The following is a 27124-nucleotide window of genomic DNA, read 5'->3' as shown; positions in this document are numbered from 1 at the left end:
ACCCTGTGAAGTGGCCCGTGTGGGGTGGGGTGGGGCGGGGCAGGGTGTCCCTGGGGCCTTGCCTGATGGAGGGCTGCGTGGAAGCGCATCCCTCTCAAGAGCTGCACAAGCTGCAGATGGACTCCGGGTGAGTTGGGGGCACTCGCGGTCTTTTCCTGGCCCTTTCTCTTCAGCTGAGGTGCTGCGCTGCTGTGATCCCCCCCGCCCCCCAAGAAACGCAGGGCCCTTGCCGTGGCTTCGGGGAAACAGTCGGGCCTTGGCATGAGCAGGGCCAGATGAAACGCTTCCCGAGTGCTGCCGGACAAGAGGCGTGAGACGGAATGGCTGGGCTCCCCTGTGCCTGTTCTGCTTCAGGCAAACAGTGCGTTCAGGCAGAGCTGGGAGTCCCAGTCTGCCCAGGCCAAGGGCGGGCGCTTCCTCTTGTTCTTGTGAAACGCCCTCCCCCCCCCCCCGAAACGGCACGACGGTGCTCTTGCCCGGCGGTGGGAGGCAGCTCGTCCCCGCCAGTCGCAGGAGCCGAGACGTTTCTGTTCGTATGTTCAGCCGCTCCCCCTCCTGGGTCTCTGGCCGCCTTGAAACGGGGCTGCGGCAATATCGGCTTGCCAGACTCCTTTTGAATCGACGTTTGGCCCCTGTGCGCGGCCAATGCGTGCTTGCTCGCAGCTTGCGAGTTCTTCCGGTGGGCTGTGGCACCGAGGCAGACCGTGCCGCTGTGCGTTCTCCTGTGCAGGGAGCGTGCGGCAGCTTTGCAATATGGAGTTGCCTCCCACCCCCCACAGCCGCTTCCCAGTTTCGTAGTTGTGGGACTGCAATCCGCCAGCCGCTGGACAGCATGGAGCAGCCTGCTCCCACCTGGCGCCCTCCAGAGGAGTTGGACGACAGTTCCCATGGCCCCCAGTCGGCATGGCCATGCTGGCTAGGAGCCATGGGAACTGTTGCCCAGCGCTTCTGGAGGGCGCCAGCTGGGAGCAGGCTGCTGTGGAGTTGGCTCTTCGTGGCCTGCGGCTTCACATCCCAAGCCCCTGTGCCCACGACCACCTCGGGTGCCCCAGAAGCCGAGAAGGTCCCAAGGGCTCTTCAAGCCCTCCGCAATCCGAGGCATGCAGCAGGGGCGGCTCCAGCACTGTCCTCTCCTGTAGCTCAGGGGCCTGCTGTCCCACAGGAGAGGAGCGAAACGCAGGAGCAGAGGGCTTCGCCTTCTCGCGGGGAGCCCTGACTGCTGCTGCCAGTCAGCGGCAGAGGCCTCAAGAGCCCCTCGCAGGCGCCTGGGCCTCGGTGGGCAGAGCCTGCGCGGCTGACCCTGCACTCCCTTGAAACCCAGCCTGTTCACACACACAGCTGAATGCAGACTCCTGTGCAGCTCAGGGCAGTTCTGCACTCTGCCCTCTCAGGGATGTCTTTATGCCGACTGTATTTTAACATATGTTCTGGAAAACATGAACACTTGAGAGTATGAGCTCCATGCGACTCAGCCGTCAGAAGTGGGCTTAGGCTGAGGTTGCCTGCGTGCATGCCTTGATGCTTGCATTCAGACCTGCTCTCCCTCACTCCTCATCTCCCAAAATCCAGTTTGTCCGAAGGGAGGGGGAAATGCCCACCTCTGGCCCCCAGCATCCCTCAGCGGCGGCAGCGGCCCATTCATCCTTGTGCAGAGTCCAGTTGTACCACAGGAAATGCAACACTTTTGTTGGAAGCACTTCCCGTGGTTCCCATCTCCCAATTCTGCCACAACGGTGTGTGAGATGTATGTTTTGGAAATACTGAATATGCCAGAATGATGGGGAAATGCCCCTTTCCACTGCCATTATTGCTGCAGATTTTTTGTGTGCAAAACAATTGGAACCTATGTCACTCCCTGCCTAGCCACCCCAAGATTTTGTTTTCCTCATGATTTTGCCGTTCTTGAGATATCCAGGAAGCTAAACGTGGACTATTTACAAGACATCAAGTTCTCGAGAGATCGGCTCTAGGTGGCTGTGACGTTTCTACCAGAATGTTTTTTCTGTGTGAATTTTGTGAAATTGAAGGGTGAAGGAAGAAAGTGATTCACCATAATTGAAGCTGTAGACAGACTACAAGATATTTCAAGGATGTTGGATTCACTGGTTTTATTAATCTTATTTTTCAAAAGCCCAGTCTAATACTTTCTAACCTGAGGATTCTGCCATGGCTGATCCGGAGCTCTGAGATGTAAAATAGTTTTAAAAAATTCAAGCCAAGGGCTGCGCCCAGATGAGCTCACAAGCATGAAACTGTTAACCAAATACCCCATTTTCCCCCAGCAATATTTTCTTCTTGATTTTACTGTAAAAGTTGCAGGAGAATGTCTCCCTAACATTTTAAGCTTAGATCTAACAGGTCTCTTTAGGAATTTGGCAATATTGCAGAGATTGTGGGATACTCTGTGCTGCGTGAACAGTGGCCCAGGCTGTGCTGTTTTCAGGGTAGGGAGTGTGTGTGTGTGTGTGTGGGGGGAGACAGTGAACAGCCGCTTCCAGACTGCCTCTGCGGCCATATCATGGCATTGTGCCGCCTTTGCCAACCTGGTGCTCTTCAGATGTGCTGGACTACAACTCCCAGGGCTGAGGGTTGCTGGGAGTTGTAGTCCAACCCACCTGGAGGGTGCCAGGCTGGCAAAGGCTGGCTTAGCTGTACTCATTTAGAGTTGATGTGCAAACTGATTGTGTAATGAATACGCAGAAACGGTTTGGCTGGAAAGGCACACAACTGCAGCCTCCTCACTCAAGAGTTTGGGCTGAGCTCTCCATGGCTTTCCTCAAGCAGGAAGCGACAAAGCCACTCTTCTCCGCTGGCCCTGAGCACTGCCTTGCACGTGTATTTCTTGAAGTGGAGAGGAAACATTTTGCCATAAGGGATTAACAAATTATTCTGCCCCTGCCGTAGCCTGGCATTTTACAGTTATGGCTCATTCTCCGTGTTGGAAATCCGGGAATATAGAAAATAAACTTGACGAGCTGGTTAGATACAGTCAGGGCGTCCTCCTTCTGTTTAAGTGACTTCTTCTGAAGAGATCCAGAGCAGCAGGTGAGGAAGCTCAGCAACCGGTGCTCTTCAGGAGACTGGTCTCTCTGAACACTTCGACTGTTCAGAAGAGCCGGTCACATAATGCCAAGTGCAGGGAAATGAAAATGGGAGAATTACTGAAAAGGGGGCGGGGCTGGGGGGAGAGAAAAGCCAGATCCTCTGGCCATCCAATTTGGTACGCTCGCCAATAACTCTGTCTCCATCGCAAGATCTCCCACACGGAGGTTGCAATGACAGGAGCGGCCCTGGCTGAGTCATGAGCTGCTCTAGCCTGAGCCAGAAGTTTGATGGATTCAAAGATAACCTTTGGAAGGAAAACTGGCCAGGCGGGGGCTGGAAGTGTGACGGAGAGACCCTCGCACCAGAGTCTGATCACACGCCTGTGCCCAAGTGCCGGCAGCAGCAGAACAGGGGTCTTGCTGACCAGGATGCCACAGTGCAAGAAGAATCGCGCTGCCTTTCCCTCTCCCCTCTCTGTTGAACGGGGCTACCCAGCCGTCAGCACCCCGACATAGAGTGGCCCCGAATTCTCTGAACCAAGCTGGATTTGCCTGTGAAGCGGCCGAGAGCCTGAGCCTGCAAGCATTGGGTCTTTTTCCAGGAGGGCGCCTGCTGGCTCTGGCAGCTTGCATTTTAGATCCGGTCTTATCTAGCCTGCTCTGGCTCCATGTTAACGCATTCCACATCTTGCATCCGAGGGCTTCGCCTTACGGCTCCATTTTTACATAGATTTTCTCCTCCTTCCCTTCCTCCTTCGCGGCGTAGCGGGCCAAAACGAACAGGTAATCGCTTAGCCTGGAAATGGGGGAAAAAGGGAGGAAATTAGGGCCGTCCTACATCTGTGCACAGGAGGGAACAGTGAAGGGGGCCAGGAGGCATACGAGCCAGGGGCTGCAGGGACATCCAGGCCTAGGAAGAGGAAAACGGTACCATGCCTGTTACCAATCAAAAAAGTAGGGAGAGGGAGGTGTGCTCCAATTCTGACTGGGCCATGCTGGGAGTTGTAGTCCAACATCTCTGGAAGGCTCCAGGTTGGAGAAGGCTGTTTAAGAACACAAGATCTGCACTGGATCAGAGCCGAGGCCTTTCTAGTCTAGCACTGTTTGCTTGGCGGGCAACCAGGTGCCCCAGTTGGGAAGCCCACAAACAGGACATGAGTGCAACAGCATCCCCTTGACGTGTCTTCCCCAGCAGGTGGCATACAGAGGTAGACTGCTGCTGATCCTGGAGGTGGCAGGTAGCCATCAGAACCAGTAGCCATTGATGGCCTCTGCCGCCTCCTCCACAATTGTGTCTAAGCCCCTTTTAAAGCCACCAGGGTTAGCTGCAGCTGTCCAAACAGAGGCTCCGGGTTCTGTGGCAACCTCCAAGGCTCTCTCCTTGGCTTGTGTGGCCTTTTGCTGCTCCCCTAGGAACGCGGGATGTTGCCTCAAACCAGATCAGATTATTTGTCCATCTAGCCCAGTGTTCTCCAGGGTTTCGGGTGAAGAAGGTTTTTCCCCAACACTTGCCGAGACCCTCTTTTTTTCAAGCTGAAGATGCCAAAGATTGAATCTGGAACCTTCAGCGTGCAAAGGTGACGGCCCTTCCCCTAACGACCAAGAGATGGTGGGCAGGGACCACTGGCAAGTTGGGTAAGACCTGTTGGGCATGTGGAGTAAGAAGCCCCCTTCGCTGTCTATTTTCCCTCCACCTTCTTTCTCTCTCAAGCTCCCCTCTCCCAACTCCACTTTCTTCCTCTTCCCCATCTCAGATTTGGGCCTCAATCCTCTCGTATCTCCCCTCCAAATCCTCCACGTTCCATCTTACATGCAACTTCATCTACTGTCTTTTCCCCCTCTCCCACCCTCACGGGAAAGAACAAAAAAAACACGGAGGTTGCAGAGAGAGAGAAAACATGTATACCCTGCAGTATAGTCAGACTGAGCAAGTAGCCAGGTCAACAGGGGCATCTTAGTTCAGAGAAAAGAGAGATCTATAAAGCAGAAGACACCCAAGTGCCCAAATGTCATAGGCAAAATGGCTCCACAAACTTTGCCTCGGCAGGAGAAATCCAGCAAAAAGGTGTTGGCACAGAGAAACCCTCATGTGGGAGGCAGAGAAGGGTCCTTCGTATCCACGCCAGTGACGCGATCCACTAGGAAGACGGTTTCATGGGCCAATCCTACCCCTGTTAAGCATGCAGTCCCAAATTACCTGTTCAAATACTTGGCCACGTTTGCATCGGCTTCTCCCATTTTCACCAAAGGAACAACACTATGGAGAAGCAAACATACAAAGGTCATTATACTCAAGCTATTCAAGTTCACTAGAAGCAAAACCCACCTTCTGTGCCACCAACAGCATGTGTGAATTTTGTTTCATGCTGCTAGACCCTAAATCGTCAAAGCCATTCTGTGCCAGACGCCACATTCTCTGCTCTCAATCTCTTACAAGATTCCAAATGTACGTGCTTCATTCATGCATCTTCCTCTGACTGCGACTGCTTCTGCAGAATTCGGAATCTGCTTCGGGAAGAGCACAGGAGGCCTTCCTCCAGAGTAGGCACATTGCAGGCTACAAATGCTCTGATCTGCGTCCAGTCCCCACCCCGCTCCCATGAATCAGGCCCGGCCACCCTGAAAGCCACAAATCAGCTTGTTGCACTTGTGGCTGAATGGCTCGAAAACTGCCACGTCTTCCCGCCCAAGTCCCGCAGGAAAGCGATCGCCCTGAAGCTGAGGTCTCGCTTGTGGTGGGCGTGAGGGGCCGGCAGCCGAGACGGCTCGCTGAGGGCTGCCGGCATGTCTCGTGGCCCTCTTGGCCTCGTCACTTACCGCCTCTCGGCTCTGCGGCAGACGGCTCTGGAGAGGTGGAGGGCAGCACTGCTCTTCCCACCGGACTGAAACGACAGCAGTTGTGGAACGCGTCAAGTGGGGGTGCAGGACCGCTTTCCGCCAGACGCCACGTCCCAGTTAGCAGACGCTTTCGGGAGCCAAGCAGGGAAGGATAAAGGAGCTTTTTTTCCTACGACACACCGCTGGCCCACAGGAAAAGTTGGCTGGGGGCTGGTGCCACATGTGGGCGGCGTCTGCCAGAAGTGGGCAACATCTGCAGCCCGGCATCGCACTCTCTCTCTCTGTGCCATGCCATCCATTCTCTGCTTCTCGTTCCATACATGGGTGTATGTGCGCGCGCACACACAGAGCAGAAGGGGAAGCAATTCCCAGAAAGCTGGAGTCATTCTGCAGCATTCAGAGAACCAGATGCCGCTGGGGGCCGCACAAAATGTCTCCTCCCACCCGACTTTAGGGCTTTGAATGTCCAAAACAGAACTTTAAACTGAGCCTGGAAACAAGCAGGCAGTGCAAAGCGTGCAGGACGGGCGTAACATGAGCAGACCACATCGCTCGGGGCGCAGAACCTTTTCCAGCCCAAGAGCCGATTCCCTTTTCAGAGAAGCTCTTGGGGGCCACAGTCCAGTGCTGGGTGGGGGCAAAGGCAAAGGGGGCGGAGCCCAAAATACAGCAGTACTGGCATATTGTGGCTTAAAGTGCTTACTGCCAGTGACTCAGCCTTAGGAGGGGCAGTTCAACCATTTGGAGGGGGGGGGGGACACACAAAGGCTGCAAAGATCAGCAAAGGAGATGGGGAAGGCATTTGGCCATTTGGGAAACTGCACCCCCCTGGGGGTGAAGGCGGCATATCTGGCCTGAAGTTCTACACCCCCGATATGACACTGTCTTGGACCAAGTCCGGCCACTGACCCGCCGCCTGACAATCCGGTCGGTGCTCTGCCACTGAGCGACGGGGCCTCCCCTGCGGCAGGGCTGGCAGATCGGCAACTGCTACGCGGCGCTTTGGCGCACTCGTCCCCCAGAAGAGAGGAGCCAGCGCCTGTGAGAACGTGAAGGCGGCCCTTCCGTGAACAAGGCTGGAGAGTGAAGGGCTTGACCCAAGACGCTTCCCAGCGCTTCTGCGGCTACACGCTACACCAGGGGTGCATGACCCACGGCACCCGCAAGGCCTCTGGGGTGCCCCCTACCTGCTTCTACACTGCCAACGGTGGCAGGGAAGCAGCAATCCTGAGCGGGGTCACGGGGGCAGAGGTTTTAGCCTCCTCCTCCAGTGACCCCAAAACAGCCGCATCCCCCACCCCTGCGGTCTTGAGCAGGATCACTGGGATGGGGAGGGGGGGTTAAAGCCCTCCCAGCAGCGATCCTGAACCATCCACCTCCATGTGTGTTGGCTGAGGTCTGTGCATCTGCGGCCCCTGGCTCCCCAGCCAACACCAGAGGCGGCCCTCGGCCAAAAAGGCTGTGCATCCCTGTGCTATGCAAAGGTGGCTCAGCCAGTTAAACAGCACCAGTTGGGGATGGCTTTAATTTGAATGGTGTTAAAGGGGGGTGGGGGTGGAAACTTTCATGGAGAATAAGGCTATTGGTAGCGACTAGTTATGATGGCGAATATGCTAACCTCCAGTATCAGAGGCCGTATGCTGGGGAAAATGAGGAGGAGGGTGGGACCGCACTCCTCTCCTGCTTGTGGGCTTGCCTTTGGGCCACTGTGGACACACAAGCCTGGACGAGAGAGACCCCCTTGGGTCTGACCACCGAGGCGGCGCTTACATTGCCAGCGTGCAGAGGGTGCCTTAATTCTCGGCCACTCCAGACTCCATTCGCCCAATGCAAAAAGCATGTGCAAAATACCTACGGGCAAAATGAAAGCTGTGAGGGGCGGAAGCCGGTCCGAGTATCTATCAATCCAGGTTTCCAGCTCCAGAACAGGCTTTTCGCTGAACGACGTTCGCTCTACAGAGGGGGAGAGGCCATGGCTGAGAGAGAGGCAGCCAGCCAAGTTGGCCCATACAAGAGCATTCGGGCGCTCCTCGTCTGGCTGCTTGGTTCCGGGCCAGGGGCTGGAAGGCACAGGGCGATGTAGCAACCTGGCCGAACGCTCAGCAGGCCAGGGGCTGATTGGTGACTTGGGACCGGTCTGGGGTCCAGAGCTCAGTCCTGGAATGCCGCAAGCACCTCTGAGCATGCAAAAGGTGTTCCCCCCTCACCCACAACTGAGGTGGAATGCAATCATGTGCCAGGGCGTAATGGGAAGGCGCCTGAAGCAGGGAACTTCCCCATGTGAAGCAGGGAACTTCCTCAGGTTTCAAGGCAGGAAAGCAGCATGTAAGTGCAACCAATTAAATAATCCACGTCAAAAATAGTAATTCAAGCTTAACTGTACTCTGTAGAACCACTCAGCAAAACCCACACTGGGAAGCAGTAAGGCAGCCATCCTGAAAAGTGCAAGGTTTATCTTAAAAAAAAACAAAAGGAAGGTTTTCTAAAAATATTATATTCTAATTACTTAAGTGAGACTCCCTGGCTGAGGAGATGGGAGTTGCCACGTTTGAGCCAGCATCTTGCAGCATGCACTGGACCTGTAGAGAGGAAGCAAAGCACAACAGCAACAGGCATTTGGGACAAAGGTACTACTCTGGCAAAGATGGCTGGGGACATCTAGAAGGCTGGCGAGCAGGGGCTTGGCCCAAACGGGCATCAGATGAGCTCTCTGACCCAAGCAGTCACGTCATGTGACGTTTACCACTGCCGTAACGGATGACACCAGACTTCCCCAGCCGGTGCCCTCCAGATGCAACTCTTGTCACTCCCAGCCAGAATCAGAATGTGCACATCACAAATATAACTGAATTAAACAGCACTTCCTGACTCTGCGGGGATGGAGAAGAAATTAATCTGTAACTGTGCCACAATTGCTAGGGCTGGAATAGTACCCTTTTTATGATCTCAGGGGTGGGAGATGGCTTTCCCCAGCGCAGGTGACATCAGTTAACTGTTTCTAGATGGCAGATGCAGTGTTATGTCTGTTTTTCTCCGTCTTATGCTTCTCTAGCTGACCACAGTTGGAAGCTGGAAACTGGGCTAGATGCACCTTATTTTTTGGTCTAAATCTGGCTTTGTGCATCAGCTGAACTAATCATTAGTTATGATCAGGTAGTTATTTCTCACCTTGTGAAGTTCTTCCACAAATGAGTGGCCACATTCTCTGCCGAATTCAGCGCTTAACCTGGAGAAAAAGAGAAACGATTGAATCCCAGGAAGTAGCAGCCCCAGTGCCATCCGCACAAGGGACTTACCAGCGTGGATGTGCAGCAGAGCCTGAAACTGGTAGGACTGCCATGATTTTCCCCAAAAGAACTGCAGGAACTCTACCTCTGAGAATATGATGATGTTTCTTTGCCAGAGGCGTTGGCCTCTTTACAGAACTTCGTTTGTGACGTAGACGTGACCTGTTCTTGGATCCCCATCCATGGTGTGCGGTGGAGCAGAGAGGCTCTCCCTCTCTTCTAATGCTAGAACCCAGTGGGCTCATCCCATGGAGCTGAATGGTAGGAGATTCAGGACAGATCACAGCGAGCCCTTCTTCGCACAGCGCAGAGTCAGACCACGGAATTCTCCACCACAAGATGTAGTGATGGCCACCAATTTGGATGGCATTAAAAGGGGGTTGGACAAATTCCCGGATGAGAAGGCTCCCAATGGCTACCAGTCCTGATGCCTCTCTGCTACCTCCAGTAATCAGTGAGCCTATGTGCACCAGCTGCCGGGGAACGTGGGCGGGAGGGTGCTCCTGCCCTCATGCCCTGCTTGTGGGTTTCCTGTGGGCAGCTGGTTTGCCTCTGTGTGAACAGAATGCTGGCCTGGATGGGCCCTGATCCTGCATCAGGGCTCTTCTGATGCTCTAACTCTAGCAGTTTAAAGGGTAACGGTTGATCTTTGCAAAATTGTTTGCATTTCTGATTAGAAGCGCAAGGCTGCATTTCAACCGGCCGAAAATCTTTGGTTAAAGCGCAGTGTGTTTTACAAGCTGAACCTCGGCAGTCAGAAGGGAGCAGTGCCAAGTTCAAAGGCGCTGCCTCCCAGTGACTCTGCATACGACTGCAGTCATGCCCCATAAATGTTAATTGTGAGATTGTAGGAGCGGCTTGTTTTAGATGTTTGTTTTATGGCAGAGGCTGAACCGGAGCGTCAGCTCCTGTGTGTATTAAACAATCGGAAAGCAGAATAGATACACATATCTATCTCTGAGGGACAGGAGGGTGCATCCTCCGTGAGGGCTCTCATGATCAGCTCCTGCACTTCAAAATTTGCTGCTACGCCACGGATCCTCCCTGAACAGAGGCAACATGAGAAGAGCCCTGCGGGATTAGCCCAAAGGTCCACCCAGCCCAGAACCCTGTCAGTCAGGGGACAGGCAGATGCCGCCAGGAAGCCCATGGGCAGCTCACGAGGGCAAGAGGCTTCTCCCACTGTTGCTCCCCAGCACGTGGGAATACTCGGAGGTGCTCTGCCTCTGACAGTGGTGATGCCATATAGCCACCGTAATAGCCATTGATAGACCAGCATGTAGTTGTCTAACACAGCCTTCCACAAGCTGGTGCCCTCCAGATGTCTTGGGACTACAACTCGCAGCATCCCCCAGCCAACATGGCCACGGGAGATGTACCAGTATACCAGTGGAGGCTGGTACCTCCAATGTCAGCGGGGCCATGGATCCGCTCTGGGTTTCAGTCAGAACTCTAAAGGAGCTCTCCAAGGTGCTTTGCAAAGCACCTTGGAGAGCTCCTTTAGAGTTCTGACTGAAACCCAGAGCAGATTTACCGCCCCACTAACATGGGAGGCACCAGCCTCCACTGCGGTATACTAAGTAGCTCCAAAGGACCAGTGGGAGAAAAGCTCCCAATGTACCCGGGGGATTATAGGAGTTGTAGTCCAACATCTGGAATGCTGGTTTAATGTATGCTTGCTTCCCCTTCTGAAGCCATCAAACACCGCCTACCCATCAGTCAAGGTGCATGACAAAAGGCCCACCTCAGGGACAGATCTGATGCATACAGGGGAAGAGCAGAAGATTCCTTAGCTACCTTTCAAGATCTTACTTTTCCCAAGTATTACTGCTTTACAGTATAAAACAGTCAAATTCAGTACCAACAAATTATAAAACTACCTTAAATCGAGACCATTTTAAAATAAGCCAGTCAAAATAAAGTAGCGTACAATAAAAGAAAATATAATTCTATTCAAATATGTAGCAGCAGCAAATATAATAAAACTTCTTCAATTAAAAGCCAGGGAAAACAGGTCTGTTTTTGAAGTCTTCTCAAAAGCAGCCAGAGAGGGAGCCGGCCATATATCCCTTGGGAGGGAATTCCATTGTGGGGGAAGGAACCTCTGCCCACACCTGGCAAAACTCTGCACCCCTGTTGCATGATGGGGTTTATGTCCCAAGAAGCTGCAGCTGGAGCTTTCTGGCACACGTGGGCAGAGCTGCAGGGCCAGGCGCAGCCTGATCCTCTTTCTTTGTCCAAGACAGGACACGCAGTTCTGCGTCATGACTGTGGGCAGTTACAACGACCGCAGGGCCTCAGCTCCGGTTCTGACAGTCTCCTATCACCACTCTGGATCATGCCACCTCGCAGGTCACTCAAGGGCATTGCTGCTGACTGTCAGCCCTCAAGAACAATCGCCAGGATAGAGGAGGCTTCCCTACCATGCCTACACAGAAGCAATTTCTTGCTTCTCTCAAATACTCTCGCAAACTGAGAAACGAATTACAAGTAGTGATCCTCCAGTTACCCTATGGCTGAACTCAGTTCATCCAGCGTCCCCAAGGCGTCAAAAATCTGGTCATCTTTAGATCTCCTTTCTCCAGTGAATGTGCTGGAAAATCCTTTAAAAACCACACAAGACAACAATGAGGAAAAAATGAAACCACTCGCCTCCAGACACCCAAGCCCCTATGGTGTGTTTGCACACGCACGCTAGGTTCCATGTGTAAGCTAGCCGGCACCCGAAGGTGGGACCGTCCTCCTCTGAAAGGCAATGCAAAGCATTTGCATTCAGGAGAATATAAGGAGATAAGAAGGTTCTCTCTATGATGGCTCATCTGCCCGGGGAAGTAATGTTGCGGGCCTCACAGTATGAGTTACTAAAGATCCCCGTTAATGCTAAATGTTTAATACTAATATTTTAGCATTAAAATGTTTTTTAAAAAAATCTGGAAGAAGAGTGTTACGTTCCAAGCTAGAACTTTTATAAAACACAGTACAGCTTCGATTTAAAAACTTTTCTATTTCTTTCTGCAAATTAATTCATATCTGAAACAGAGACACTCCAAAAAATCCAGCAGCTATTTCTACGGCCATCAAAAATGGATCTTGTGATTTTTGGTTTCAGGATAAGCTTCCGCCGGGCTTTCAAAACCTGGCTGTTCAGGCGGGCATCTGGGGTGAGCTAGGGTTTTTTAGAGCAGTGTTGCTTTGTTCTGTTTTTGTTGTTGCTGTTCAGTTGATTATGTAAATTTGTTAGTAACACTGTACCCCGCGTAGAGTGGCCGGGTAGCTGGCCAGATGGGTGGCTAATAAATCAAATAAATGTCACAATGCACACAGGAGCAGACCACCCCTGGAAGCAGCGAGTTCATCCTTTCCAAACCCGGTGCCCTCCAAATGTGCTGGACTACGAATCCCAGCATCCCCCAGCCAGCCCAACACATCTGGAGGGCACGTGTTGGGGGAGGCTGAACCGGCTGTACAGCCTGGCTGCAGTTAGCGTCTGCGTGGGCCTGTAAGGCGCTACCTTCGTCTCCGGTTTTCGTGTAGATCTTCGGGGCCGGAGCTGTCTTCCTGGGCGTGGCGTCCCGGCTGCAGAGGGGCAGGAGAGAGGGCGGAGGGCCGGTTGCGCGGCTTGCAAGGGCCGCACAGCGCCCGGCTCTCGCCTCAAGTGGCAGAGGCCGCGAGCTGATTCCGCGGCTTTTTTAAACAGCAAAAGCAGCTCCGATTTCAATGCGGGACGAATCTCACGGACGCGTTTTCGACCGGCTGGAGCAAGATCAGCGCAGCCCCGCGCGCGGTGCCGGGGAGGCCCCGCCCCGGCCAGCGGGCTCGCGCCTGGGCACGTAGCGCGGACCTGCCCGGGGGCGCCAGGCGCAGGGCGCGCCCGAGGCCGAGCGAAGCCCGCCGCCCGCCGCGCCCCGGCGCCGCAGCAGCGTCCGACGCGGCCTCCGAGGTCTGCGGCCTGCGGGGAGGCCTCGCGCGCGCGCCGCCCCAGCTCGGGCTTCGCGGCCAGCTCTGCGCAGCCCCCGGGCGCTCCGGGAGGCGCCCCGCTCCCCAGGCAGCCCGCCCAGCGCCGCAGTTCCGGCCCCCGCGCCCCGCCCCGCCCCGCCCCGCCCCGCCCCGCCGTCCACCGCGCCGGGCGCTGTCCGGACGCGCCGCCGCTGCACCAACAGCCCCGCGCCTTCGCGCGCCGCGCGCGGCCTCACCTGGGCGGCGCGCCCGGCGCCCGGCTCGCCGCCCCCCTCGCCGCCCAGCCGGCGGCGGCCGCCCTGCCCGCGCAGCGCCGCCAGCCCAGCGCCGCCGCCATGGCGGCTCGTCCCGCGCGGCCGCCGCCTCCCCTCCGCCCCCGCGGCGCGCCCGGATGGGGCGGGCCGCGGCCCACCCCCGGCCGCGCGATTGGGCGCCGGGCGGAGCCGCCCGCAGCCGCCGCGGAGACAGGTGAGCGGGGCGCCTGCCGGCCGGAGCGCGGCGCAAGCGAGGGGAGCTTCGGGGACGAAGGTGAGGGGCGATGCGGCGGCGGCAGGAGGAGGGGCGCGCCCGGCGTCCTCGGGCTGCTGGCGGGGCGCCCCTGCCGAAGCCGCCCGCGGGGGCCGCCGCCGCCGTGCGGGGTCAGGAGAGGACTGGCCCCCGAGCAGCCTTCGCCGGCCCGGCGCGCCCGGGAGGCGCCGCGACGCCCGCCATCCGGGAGCGGGCCGCGGGAGGCTAGCGCCCTCCTGCGCGCGGCGCCCGGGGGCTCCCGCCGGCGAGCCCGGCGCTGGGCGCTGCTCAGCCCGGCCCGGCCCCCGCGGCTCCCCGGGCGGCCTGGGCTGCGCGCCGCCTGCGGGCAGCGCGGCGGAGTTCGCGCGGCGCTGCCCGGCCCGGGCGCGTTGAGGGGCGCCCGCCTTTGGCAGGAGCGCCCCGCCAGCAGCCCGGGGGCGCCCCGGGGCAGCGCCGCGCCCGAGGCGAGAGCTGCTGCCCGGGCGGGCCCCGCGCGTTCCTTCGGCTCCCCCGCCGTGTGCGCGGCATCGGATTGCGGCGCGAGGGGCCGCGAAGCCCGGCTAGAAGTTGGGTGCGGCGGAGCGCCCGCGGGCGGGGCGGGGGCTGGGTGGTTGTGCCCGCGCGGGCTGGGAGCGACCCGGGGACTGGCGGGCGGGAGGGGGCAGAAACTTTCAGCATGGGCGCGGCACAGCCCTGGGGCACGGAGCTGGGGGCGGAGCGGGTGAAGCCCACCTCCCCAGACCCGAGGCGCTTCAGTGCGCCCAGGCGGGCCAGGGCGCCTCTGGCGACGGTTAATTCAGCCCGGGCGCCTCCAGCATCCGGACTTCCAAGGGCTTGTTCAAGTGGGCTTGTTCCCTGTGCTAGGAGCGCAGAATTCCGTGCGGGGGTGATCTTAAGTTCTGTGCCAAGGACAGCGCTGTGCCTCCTCTAAACAAGGTAGGTGGTTCGGCTGGCTAGTCGTGGGGTGATTCGGGTTGCTTTTGCGTGTGTGTGTGGCGACTTTTCGTACGCATACGGATGTTTTGCCTCTGCAGGGGAAGGCCAGGGAGAAATGCAGAACAAGACTTGGGTAGTTTCTGCCCCAGGGAAAGTTATACTTCACGGCGAACATGCTGTTGTCCACGGCAAGGTAGGCACTTGGTTGCCACGTCCTAAGTGTGCTGGCCTGTTTAAAAGCAGGGTGTTCCTGGCTCCAGCAGTCTGCAAGTGTTGTTCAGAAATGCCCCCAAGCTGACCAGCATGGCAGAGTTGTGCGTTGTGTTTTAACACTTTTTTTAATTTATGATTTCAAGCATTTCAGGCCCACGCTTCAACAGAGCTTCCACGCCGGCTTACCTCAACAGAATATAGAATCAAGTTTTTAAAACACGAACCTGGAATAGAAGTAGCAATAATGATTGACGTATCAAAGCAGCATAAAATCATTGGGTGGAGATAAAAGTTGAACTGGAAATTGAAACAGATTTAAGACTGCAATCCTATACAGACTTACCTGGGAGTCTGGTTGAACTCAGTGGGGCTTCTGAGTAGATATGCATAGGACTGTAAAAGACCTGGAAAATAAAGCATACTCTTTCTGGCACTGAAAAGACATCAAGAGAGGCCGCAGGTGAACCTCTCTGGAGAGAGTGTTCTGTAATCAGAGTACCACTACTGTAAAAGCCTCTCCCAGCAGGGTACGCAGAGAAGGGTCTTGGATGAAGAAGCCCACTTTTAAACATTTTATTTAAAATTGCTAACATACAAACTCTGTTTTTAGAAAACATTTTATAAAATAAGTAAAAAGAGGACCTTAAGGTATTCAAATCAGTTGCTTGTTAAAGCTTCCAGAGGAGATATAGCACATCCATCCATTTGTCCTTAATAGATTATTGGAACATTGAATATTTTCTTGTTGGAAAGATATTGACATATGATTCCTTAAACTTTGGATTCATTTGATTGTCTGTCCTATTTCCTTCCTTGCTTGTTTCAGCTCTTTCCTTTCCAGTAAGTTTTCCTGGGTTGAATCCAATGTTATTCTAAATCTCATTCATTTCAGTGGGTCTACTCTAAGTAAGATTAACATTGGACACGACCCAGGATAATTTTTGTGAACCTCCCAGAGAACGCTTTGGCTGTCGGGCAGTACAGACATGTATTAAATAAAATAAATGCAACCCCCTCCCAGCAATTAGCAAATTGAGTACCAGCTTTCTCAATTATTTTGCACACCGAGCATTATAAAATCGAAAGGCTGATTAAATGTTTAAAAAATGAATTAATTTAAACATTAATGACATCGAAGAGGCATACGAACCATTCTAGTCATAACCTAACAGTGACCCTCTCCTCAATTTTTAACGAGCATTTCCAATCATTGGTGAGCTCTGTCGCATCCAAGCCACATGAATGGGTAATTTCCCTCTCGTATATTTTTCACAAAACCAACGAGACCTTGTACGTCACCTAGATTTTGTCAATCGTGCATGATATTAAATACTACTGAGTAGCCATTCGCAGCAGCGCTTCTTCGTTTCAGTTTAACTGAAAATAGAAATCCCTTGATAAATAAGCATTTCCCCAACTTTCCCCTGTTGTTTTACATGGCGTGCTACTACCCACTGAAGCCTAAAAACATTTTCCCTATTGCTCTCTAACCTTCTTGAGAACACTCTTGCTTCCACCCTTATTATTCCCTACGAAAGGTGAATCCCTGTATTATATTTTGTATTTTTAACGTAGAAGTGTGTCGCCCTGGCCGTGGGCGTTGAACTCTTAGGTTGGAGGTACCAAGGTAGTGATTAATCAGATGCAAGGGTTTGCTTACAAGGAGACTTTATTGGGGAACTTACAGCACACAGGCATGCCCAATGGTTGGATCAGACAGCTTCTCTGAACCCCAAGCCATTGGGTCAAATGGTTTTTATGCCATACATGTCAGCAGTGAGGCAGCACAACACTAGCAAGCAGCCTCGTGTCCATTCCCAGCATAGACTAACAGCACTTGGTTCTCAGCACAGCCGCCTGCATCTCAGCATAAACGCATAGCTTCACTTCCCAAGCACAGCCTGATAAGGCCTTCTACTCATTAGTAAGGAATGCGCTGAGAAGGCTATTATCGGCCTTTTGACTCATTTGCACTTGCTCAGAGGCTTGCTAACAAGGGAATTGCATCAATAATGAACTTAAGCAAGCATTATGGATCTCTAGGCCCTCTAACACTACAGGTGACTTGATTATGCTCCTGGGGCCAATACAAGAAGAAATTTTGCTCTTGAAAATATTGCAAGAAAGGAATACACCTGGGTATCATATTTAAAATTAATTCACTGTAGGGTTTTATAACACTCCCTGCATATAGTTATATACCTATAATGTGTTCCATGCTTCCTGAATGCAGGTCGCTTTGGCAGTGGCTTTGAACCTGAGAACTTTCCTTCGGATGACCCTTCGAAATGATGGGAAAGTCCTGATGCAGCTGCCAAATATTGGGACCAGATTATTCTGGGAAACATCTGAGCTCCAGCCATTGTTAGCAGCTTTCCCCGGTGAGCCCTGTGGCGACATGTGGATTCCCCTATTCCCGTTCTTTGTTCTGATCCACCAGGAGCCAAGACTGCTCAGGAAGGCTTGTATGTGATGGTGCCGCCTCTAGGTATCTTTGCATCCGATGTGGGCAGGAGGACTGGATGTTGCTTGCCACGTTGTGGAGTCCTTTAATGGGCTTTACCTTTTCTTATCACTTGGCCTTCGTACCCTGTTGTATCCCTGCCTGCAACATTTGCTCCTCCAGCGCTACCGCCCAAAGTTCTTCTGGTCCTTTACACATCTCTGTCCGTTCTCCTTTTATGCATCTTATTTGAAATAAATATATATCCCACTTTTCTGCGGTGTACTATACTCTGGGTTGGTTGCACAATAAAAACGGAAATAGAATCGTAACAAGAAAAGCAATAGGCAAATAGCAGCATTGAAACAGCATCATAAAAAATGTAGCAGCAGACTATGAAATACACATAGGGGGTTCTGGGGTTGGCCAGGAATTGCCTCCCAGAACACTTCAATAATGCTGCCTCTTTCTCTCCCTTCAAAACTGTTTCAAAACTCACCTTTCCATGCCATTGTCTTAACCAAGCTTTCCCCAGCCTGGTGCCCTGCAGATCTTTTGGACTACAACTGCCATAATCCCTGACCATTGGCCATAGAGGATGGGGCTGATGGGATTTGGAGTCCAAAACATTTGGATGGCATCAGGTTGCCTAACCCTGCCCTACTGTATCTAAAAGCTTAAGTATGTGTCCCATTCTTCCCCCGTTTACTGCTGTCTCTCCTGAGCCTAATTATAGATTGTAAGCCCTTTGAGACAGGAACTTGTTGCCTTTGCTTTTGTAAAACTTCACACACATCATTGGCACTATATAAATAGGTATTTGTCCCCTGTTGTCCTTGCCTCTATCTTTCTCCCTCCAACTCTGACAAAATGTAGACTGTAAGATCCTCAGGGCAGAAGCCTGTCTGTTTTGCTCATGTTGCCCTGTAAATCTTTATGTAGGTGGCACTACACATAAATAACCATAGTGGGTTGCATCCAGTGTTAGCTCTCCTTAGAGTACACTCATTGAAATGGATGGAACTTAAGGTAGTCATAGCTAACTTAAGTCTCATTCATTTCCATGGGTCTACTCCAAGGGGGGCTAAGATCGGATGCAACCCAGGAATAATATATTAACAGGATCGAATGGTTTTGGCCTCAAGGAATGTAGCGATGGGGGCTAAGAAGCCTTCTGTTTAGATTTTCCTCAGGACCTTTAGCTGCATCTGTATGCTTCTGACGCCGCTGCAAAAGGACTTGCTTTGTTCCTGCCTGGAACAGTTTGACAGCCTGTTAGACTACGGTCATGCTTGAAATTAAATCAGCCCAGTTCTGTGCCAAGACAAAGTTGAGATCTGTGCCTGGAATAAATCAAATTACATTGCTGTACTTTTGGTTAATTAGAAAGAAGGTTATAGCAACATAAGGCAGAAAGGTGTCTTAATGTATCAGGAATGGGATGTTAAGGTCTTTCTTGCCATTTGCTCTTTCGTCAGCTGACCTGGCTGAGTCTCGGCCCCCCAGCCCAGAACAAGTGGAGAAGCTGAAAGAGTTCACAAGCATCGCTGATGGAGCTGCAGAAATACACAGCATTGCGACGATCGCATTTCTCTACTTGTACCTATCCATTGCATCCAAAGGCGGGTAAGCCGGCCACACCTCTTGCTGGGTTGTTGTTTCGCTCTTGATGGGAGCAGTTGCATGATCTATTGTTTTTGCCCGCCCCTGGCTCATCCGTTTTGTTCTGACTCAATCCACGAGCCAGTTCTGAGTTGGGTGATCAAGCTTCGTGCTCCAGAATGTGGATTTCAAAACACGTTGTGTCTGCTCTTAAAGGGAGTGGTTGTATTTCAGAGACAAATTTTTGTAATGTCGTGTCTTTCAGGGTCCTGCCAAGCGTGGACATCTTGGTGTGGTCGGAGCTGCCCACGGGCGCCGGGTTGGGCTCCAGCGCGGCTTACTCGGTCTGCCTGGCGGGGGCCCTGCTCTCCGCGTGCGGAGTCATTGGGTGCCCTCTAAGGGAGGGCCAGTCTCTCGCAAGGTAGGGCTCCCGGGGTATTAGGCAGGGCTAGAGGGTAGGGGATAAAGTGTTGCAAATATTGCTTCCATCCTTGGAGCTGGGCTGCCAGGACAGTATTGGGGACAGCTGGGGGTTCGGCTGCGGACTGCGCCAGCAAGGTAAGAACGTTTTGCTGTTCTTGTACTCTTAGCACCGTGTGCTGGGCTTCCATAGCTCCAGAGTAGAGGACATACTTTGCATTCAGAAGGTCCCAGGTGCGATCCCCAGTGTCTCCAGTAAAAAGTACCAAGTGGCAGGAGATGGGAAAGAAACCTTTTTCTGAGGACATTTTTCTTCCTCTGTCAAAATACTAGAACATCCTATGGGATGAATATGTCATCCTATGAAGCTGATGGATGGGAGATTCGGGACAGATAAAAGGAAGGACTTCTTCACATAGTGCAGAGTTAAACTATGGAATTCGCTACCACAGGGTGTGGTGATGGCCACCAATTTGGATGGCTTTAAAAGGGGGTTGGACAAATTCCTGGAGGAAAAGACTATCAATGGCTACTAGTCCTGATGGCTCTACGCTACCTCTAGTATCAGAGGCAGTATGCCTATGTGCACCAGTTGCTGGGGAACATGGGCGGGAGGGTGCTGTTGTGCTCCTGTCCTGCTTGTGGGCTTCCCATGGTCAGCTGGTTGGCCACTGTGTGAACAGAATGCTGGACTAGATGGCGCCTTGGCCTGATCCAGCAGGGCTCTTCTGATGTCCTTATGCCTGAAACCCTGGGGAGCCGCTGCCAGCTGCTGTAAACCTCTGGGCCAAATTCGGCCTGCCTGGCATCCCCAGATGCTGACGCCTCCTTCCCCTTGCCTCACTCCCTTTCCCCCAACTGCCAATTGTTTGGTGGTTTTCTTGGCGCAGCTTTTCTCCCCTTCGAAGGAGCTGAACTGTCTCTCCTCACTAAGGCTCCATTACCGGCAGGAAGAGCGTTCAGTAACAATAGACTGGCAGTCTCCGTATTTTTGGCCCCGCCCCTTTTGCCTGCCACCAGCGTGCAGCCCCTGAGAGTGTATCTGAACTTGAATTTGGCCCTCGGGCTGAAAGAGGTCGGACACTCTTGGTGTCAACCAGATTGGGGCTAGATGGACAAGGGGTCTGACCCAGGATAAGGCCGTGTCCTGTGTCCTGTGCAGGTGGACTGAGGAGGAGTTGGACTTAATCAACAGCTGGGCCTTCCGAGGAGAACAGGTCATCCACGGGAACCCATCTGGTGTGGATAATGCAGTGGGCACCTGGGGTATGTGTCCTCTTCCATTCCTTCACATATTTTGAGTTGCACCCGTGCAGCTGTGGGAATGCTCAGCTTCCTTTTGGAGGGGATGGCCTGTTGGAACCATTCACAGAAATATTTCTTATGGCTATGAGAATGAAGTTTCCCCTGGCTTGAACCAGAACCTCTTCCCTCTTTTGGGTTAGGACAACAGAGCGCATGAACGTTGCTCTTTCATGGTAGTTTGTATGCAGCTGAGTTCTTGTGCTGGATCAAGGGAGACAAAATGTAATAAAGCAACCTGCTTTGTAGTGATATGTTTCTTTTATTTTTCCCTGAATTTTTAGGCGGAGCATTGCGGTACCAGTCAGGGAAAATCACGCCAATGAAAAAGTAAAGTCCATTTGGTCGTTATTATTTACGCTGCATAAAAAGTGGCTTGTTTTCAAGAAGGTGGATGAGATTAATAAACTGCGCATCCGTCGGGCTCGTCCATTTTTATGGCTGACAGATGCTGGTTGGAGGGTGGGATGGTTGGGGCAGGTCAGAGAGTCCCATTGCAGAAACTCAAGCACAGGCTTAGAAGTCAGGGGCAGAGTGGGGGGAAGCTGGATTCTGCATACGGTGGCAGGGGGATGTGACCCGTTGGGCACTATCCCCCCTTGCCTCTGATATTCCCTGAAAAGTGGGCAATCAAGGCTGCAGTCCTGTACCCACTTACTTGAGAATGAGCTCTCCTTTGAACTCAGTGGGACTTACTTCTGATTAGACATGCCCAGGATTGCACTGTTCAGCCCTAAGAATGATGTTCTTAATGCAACTTCTGCTCGCTTCTGCAAGCAACAGAAGCAGTCAGTTGTATCTGAGATACTGATGGGCCTTGAACTCTTTTATTATTTGTTTTGGGAGGCTGTTTTGGCTCTAGAGGAGTGTTATTGTTGAAGTTGGAATATTCCACTTTCCCAGAGGTGATGGAAAAGGATATATTTAAATTAATTTAACATTTTCTTCTAAAAATGAATTGTAATTCTTAGCTTGAGAGTTTTCTTTCTTTAGTGTCCCCTAAAAGGTACCTTTTAACAAGGTTTTGATGTATAAGTTTCATCTATAGTCTGCTAAATATTGATAGCCAAGCTTAAATTAAAAACAGACTAGCAAACAAATAAAAGACTTTAATTGGTTGGTGAACTCTGCCTTCAGCCTTTTCTGAGCTAGTGGAGGTGAGAAAGTCTGGCTTGGTTGGGTGGGGTTAGCAGTCCTTGGGCCTTCTCCACCTATACCTGGTGTATAAAAAATAATCCCCCAGGAAGGATCAGTATTAATTCCCTGGCCCTGCATGGAGCTATAGTTTCAGTGGTGCCTTGCAAGGGAGCCTGGGGTAACAGAAATCGCTTGTGCACTCAGCGTTTACAGACTCCGAAGAGAGCAGGCGAGAGCAGGTTTAGCCATTGCCCACCCCTGTATCTTCTGACGACGAGCTATAATTGGACTCTATTAAAAACTTCTGTGGGGTGTGAAATTGCTCCATTAGCCACCAATGCTAGACACTGGTTATTCTCGTTGATGGCATTAGAAAGCAAAGTTATTTTGGTTTGCAAAACATGGGCCTTTTGTCAAGCAGTTAAATGGCTGCTGGTGACACGCCAAGGTAATTCTAGCTCAAACGTGGCTCCGAATTGATGTTTCACTTAGTGGGGGGCGGTTCCAGTTGGGTAAAGTACTTTGGCTGCGTGGGGTTCACCTGAGCAAAAGTGAGTAGCATGCGGTACTTCATGGTTGCTTGAGGGGCCCATAGCTCCGTGGGAGAGTCCCTGCTTTGCATGCAGCAGGTCCCAGATTCAGTCCCTGGCATCTCCAGCCAAAAATAACCTGGGCCCCTGCAGCTGGCTGGGGATTATGAGAGTTGGGGTCTAACGCATCCAGAGGGCACCAAGTTGGGGAAGGCTGCAATAGAAAAAATTTCGGCACTCTCGTTGAACTACACTTTCCGAGATTCTTGGGCTGGGGGGAGCTGCGTGAGTTAAACTACTCTATAAAACCAATAATCTTGCAATGTGCCTGTGTCTCTGAACCATTCACATGTGTTTTGTGCACGTTCCATCCCACGCAGTTCCTGTGGTTCCTTTCCCATAATAGCTCCCTTCTTATGACACGTCTCTGCTCGGTATCTGTTCCCTTTCCTCTGTCTCTCCCTTCTCCTCTTGCCCAGAAAGTTTCCATTTTGTGGAGACAACCTCCATTTTGGAAGGAGACGAACTGACTTGACCTAATGCCTGGGCAGAAAACTTTTGACATCCCCAGTTTTGGATTTGGCAAGGGAGCTCAGCAAAAGTGATGGAGCTAATTATTATGAGCAAAGCGGTATTGGTAAACAGGTTAACATGTTGAGATTTAGACGGCCATCTTGGGGAGGAAATGAAACGTTTGTCCTTTTCTTCTTCTTCTTCTTAAGAGTTCCCATGTTAAGGATTTTATTGACCAACACCAAGGTTCCTCGAAGCACCAAGGTCCTGTTAGCGAGAGTTAAAGATAAGCTACTGAAGGTATCGCTTCTAATAGTTTTTATTGTAATGTTGTTTTATGTTTTCATTGTATGAACCAAAATATGGCACAGATACAGGGCCTTTTGTTTGTTTGGCAACATGGCATCTTAGGATGAAAAGTTAAACATTGCCTCAATAAATAATAAATGTTAATAAATAATTGCCCTCCCATTAATTGCAACTGTCCAGGGCGCATACTTTATTTTACGTTAGGTTATAAACGTCTTAATGTATAAGATCACAAGTATATACTCAAGATTTCAAATCATGAAAAAAGGAGAGCAAAGACATCAGCGCAACTGTATGAATAATCTAACGTTTATACTACACATGATCTTAGCCAAAAGCCCAAATGTTTCTATAAACGACCGTTCATATAAATTTAAACTACTTGCAGCCAGGGCAAAGTGCTTCCATTATGCACTGAGAGCGCTGCTTGCTAAGATGGTCTTTAAAATTCCCAACCTGGTATAATGCACAGAACCCTAGGAAGCCGCCTTTCTGGAGTCATGTCGACAGGCGTGCTTACTCTTTCTCCATCACGCCCTCCGATTTTTCCTTCTGCAGTTTCCTGCCATAATGGAGCCTGTGCTCACGTCAATAGATGCTATTTCTCAGGAGTGTGAAGGTGTTCTTGAAGCAATGGCTGAACGCCCCTCACAGGAACACTACCCTGTGCTGGAGGTAAGTGATCCTCTGTTTTCTCAGTTTTCACATTTAAGAGTTGCCATGAGGTCTAGGGCCTTGCTTTCAAAATGCGAAGCCAAATGGAGTTTCTGCATGCTAGATTCTGTGTGGAAAATGTTCTGGGTATAACTGTGATTTTTCTGCTAATGTTCAACCGAAATGAGGGAGATAGATAACCTTTTCCTTCACTTCCCTGTTGTAACTGTGGTGCACTGTATACCTGCCTGTCACCCAAGTAACTGCTGTTCTGGCAGTACAGGTGTGACTTCCCCTTTTCTGGCAGTACAGGTGTGACTTCCCCTTTTCTGGCAGTACAGGTGTGACTTCCTGCTTCAAACAGAAAGGGAAATTTGCAGGTTCCGTCCCCGGCATCTCCAATCAAAAGGGTTCTAGGCAGGAGGGCTGGCGAAAGCCTTCTCCTGCTGAGACTCTGGAAAGTGGCTCCCAGTCAGAGTAGACCGTTCTGGGCTTGAGAGATCAATGGCTTGACTCCGTACAAGACAGCAGCTTTGGTATTCCTGCCCTGAGCCCCGGCTGTCGTGACCCTCTTCCAGATAAACAAGCTCTCATCCTTTTAAACAGGAACTCATAGACATAAACCAGCATCACCTTAATGTGATTGGGGTTGGCCATTCCTCGCTGGACCGAGTCTGCCAGGTCACCGCCACACATGGGCTGCACAGCAAACTGACTGGTGCTGGAGGTGGAGGCTGTGCCATCACATTGCTACGGCCAGGTCAGCAGTCATCAGTGGATGCTCTCTCTCGCATGCGCTCTCTCTCGCTTTCTAAAATTGCTTGCAGGCCTTCGATCTTAGTTGTTGAAATCTGAAAGGGAGTTTATTGAGAACTGCACTGTAACCGAAACGCAGGAGTTCAAATCTGGCTTATGGTCCAGAAAGGCACCTCCATGGATATTAGAACCATTAAATGTATCCATTTCTATTTCTATTTAAATTAAATTAAAATTGGGTATGGTACTGGTTATTCAGCCTCTGTGTCCATCCCCCCACCCAATCTGTAATATGGGGATACTGGTCTGCTTTACAGGATATGACTGTTGACATTTTTATGCAGCAACATCAAGGTGCATGGCCCTTTCTGGAGTAAGATAAGCAATAAAGACTGGTCATTAATAAAGACCTGTCGTTAATAAGGGTTATGGAGCCATAGCTTAGCAGCAGAGCTTGTGCGTTTTATATGGAAGGTCTCTAGTTGAAAGGATGTTCTGTATTTTATTTTTAGTATTTTTATTATTCAGATTTATATACCGCTTGCCATGAAAGTGGCGAACATAAAAGACAATGTCATAAAATACCCATCAATATAACAATAACAGCAACACAATAGAATTAGTCAGCAATAAAACCGCACACTCTACGGTGTTCCACAAACCATAGCTGGCTGGGTCACACTTCAGGGGAGGTCTCTGTGAAGAGATATGTTTTAAGGAGGCGTCTGAACGTCAGAACTGCGGGGCCCTGGCTAATGCCAGGGGCAAAGCGTTCCAGAAAGTGTGGGCTCCAATGCCAAGTGCTGGTCTGCAGGCGCTCCTGAGGCGAACCCCGGGAGCATGGGGCACCTCTGTAGCGCTCCCTTCAACGATCGCAGAGATCAGGCAGGGACGTGAGGGGTGAGGCGGTCCCAAGTTGTTTAGGGCTTTATGTTTTAATAACAGCAGCAACACCCAGCAGCGCTGGGAAAGGCCCTCTTTCTGCCCGCGATCTTGGAGTACCACTTCCAATCAGGGTAGACAATATGGGTTTAGCCCAGCCCTTTCCCAGCCTGGCACCCTCCAGATGTGTTGGACTACAGCCCCCATTAGCCTCAGCTGGCTGGAGATGATGAGAGGGGTCGTCCAACACATCTGAAGGGCGTCAGGTTGGGAAAAGGCTGGGCTAGATGGATTTTGTATGAGGCGACTTCATATTTTCTGCATTCACTGCGCGTGCTTAGAAGTGCAGCATATACTCAGCATTGCTTTTGTTTGTTATTTACACAATTTCTCATCTTATGTGCGCATCGTTGTTTTAAATTGAGTTCCCTTTCAGCCTGGTTGTGAGGACAGAGATCCAAACGGTTCTTAAATCGCTTTGGATACGGCTGGGAAAGGATTTGGGGGCAGGGCGGTGTGGTCAGGTCTATCGTGGTGTGGTGTTTCAAGACTCACGTGGCAGTGACACCTTGTTGTGTCTCCTCTCTTGGCAGACACGGCTCCTTCCGTGGTGGGAGCCACCCTCCGCGACCTCAGCAACTGCGGGTTTGAGTGCTGGGAGACGGACATCGGGGCCCTGGGAATATGCGCGCATTCGCCACCCTCTCTGAAAGCAGAAGTGTTGAAGGTGTTCAGTGGGATGTGAAATTGGCAATGACTCCTCCTCCTCGTCTTCCTCTTTCGAACGAGTTCTTGCGAGTTCAGTGCTCTCGGTCCTCGCTTGGAGAAGATTCATGGTGTTCTTCCAGGTCTCTCACACAGAATTATGGGACCTCTGTAGATTTTGGGATGGGTTTATTCAGGCTCTGGGACCCCGAGGTGTAGTGCCCTAATGCTGACAGGGCCCCATTGGTGAAAGTAACGGTGCGTCTGTCCCTTGAGGTATGTGGGTTGAGCCGAGCCTGGCTTACGCAGCTTGAAGGGGTCTCGCCAGGGGCTACCGGGGGCTACGTTGTACTTGAGAGCCTCTTCTCATGCTAACTACAGTAGTGCAGTTCTTTTCTGCGCTGCTTACACACTTTCTTTTTGTGTGTGTTGAAAATACTTCCTATTTATTTTGTCTTTATGAATGAAATAAACAATACCAACAACCTGATCAATAACTACAGTTTCCCAACAATGCAATATTCTTATGAGGACACAACAGTAACAAAAAGAAAAAGAAAGGAAAAGTAAAGAAAAGAAAAGAAAAAAGGAAAAACAGCAATCTTCCTCTTCCCTCTCCCCTCTTCCCTCTCCCCTCTCCTCTTTTAAAGGGTTAAATTTAAACTGCAATACCCATGGGCTTCAGATGCCATTCTATTTTAAAAACTATACCTATATCACTACCAATATTACAATTTAATAATCAACCTTACATTTCAATATCATATCATCAATCTTATGTCAAGAAAGCAGGCCTACAGTTCATTCCCAGTAACCATATATTGCCCTTAAGTTAAAATATAATAGTAATAGTAAAGCTTAACAATTCAACCAACCAAAAATCTTACTGAGTAATCTTATCGTAATGATGATGATAATAATAATAATAGTAATAGTGATTAAAAAAAAGAAAATATGAAATTATAATATTATATAATAAAATTTGAAAGCAACCTTACAACAATCAGTGATATATTTTATACTGGATATATAAATGAGTGTGTTCAATACACGTTCAAACAACGTATTTAAATACAACATATATCTATT

At 51.4% G+C, this 27124-nt stretch overlaps 2 protein-coding genes across 5 annotated transcripts; one reads left to right on the top strand and one right to left on the bottom strand.

The window, feature by feature from the left end:
* Positions 1 to 2093: 2093 nt before the first annotated feature.
* MMAB (metabolism of cobalamin associated B) lies at positions 2094 to 14429 on the bottom strand (the record flags this gene model as incomplete). The annotated part of the gene is made up of 9 exons (XM_084820346.1): positions 2094 to 3840; positions 5242 to 5301; positions 5862 to 5926; positions 7738 to 7835; positions 8389 to 8461; positions 9051 to 9108; positions 11679 to 11772; positions 12681 to 12745; positions 13363 to 14429. Coding segments are annotated over 9 exons (1668 nt in total), but the record flags the coding sequence as incomplete, so codon positions are not given.
* Positions 12758 to 26975, top strand: MVK (mevalonate kinase). Of its 4 annotated transcripts, none has more exons than XM_084820176.1 (12): positions 12758 to 13109; positions 14498 to 14569; positions 14668 to 14762; positions 17016 to 17163; positions 18704 to 18851; positions 19093 to 19248; positions 20410 to 20513; positions 20834 to 20879; positions 22939 to 23029; positions 23597 to 23713; positions 24299 to 24452; positions 25924 to 26975. In XM_084820176.1, the coding sequence occupies exons 3-12, from the start codon at positions 14685 to 14687 to the stop codon at positions 26073 to 26075; spliced, it is 1194 nt and encodes a 397-aa protein (XP_084676302.1). In that variant the 5' UTR covers positions 12758 to 13109; positions 14498 to 14569; positions 14668 to 14684; the 3' UTR covers positions 26076 to 26975. The 4 variants fall into 4 exon arrangements, with proteins under 4 accessions (XP_084676302.1, XP_084676301.1, XP_084676300.1 ...); XM_084820175.1 differs by lacking the exon at positions 12758 to 13109 and adding an exon at positions 13515 to 13594; XM_084820174.1 differs by lacking the exon at positions 12758 to 13109 and adding an exon at positions 13588 to 13654.
* The last annotated feature ends 149 nt before the right edge of the window (positions 26976 to 27124 follow it).

This window comes from Heloderma suspectum, chromosome 13, assembly GCF_057233095.1.
Source record: "Heloderma suspectum isolate Gila_16-S chromosome 13, 16-S_ref, whole genome shotgun sequence".
NCBI lineage: Eukaryota > Metazoa > Chordata > Lepidosauria > Squamata > Helodermatidae > Heloderma > Heloderma suspectum.
The sequence above is the reverse complement of the archived record's forward strand: the minus strand, read 5'-3'. Positions and strand labels throughout refer to the sequence as shown.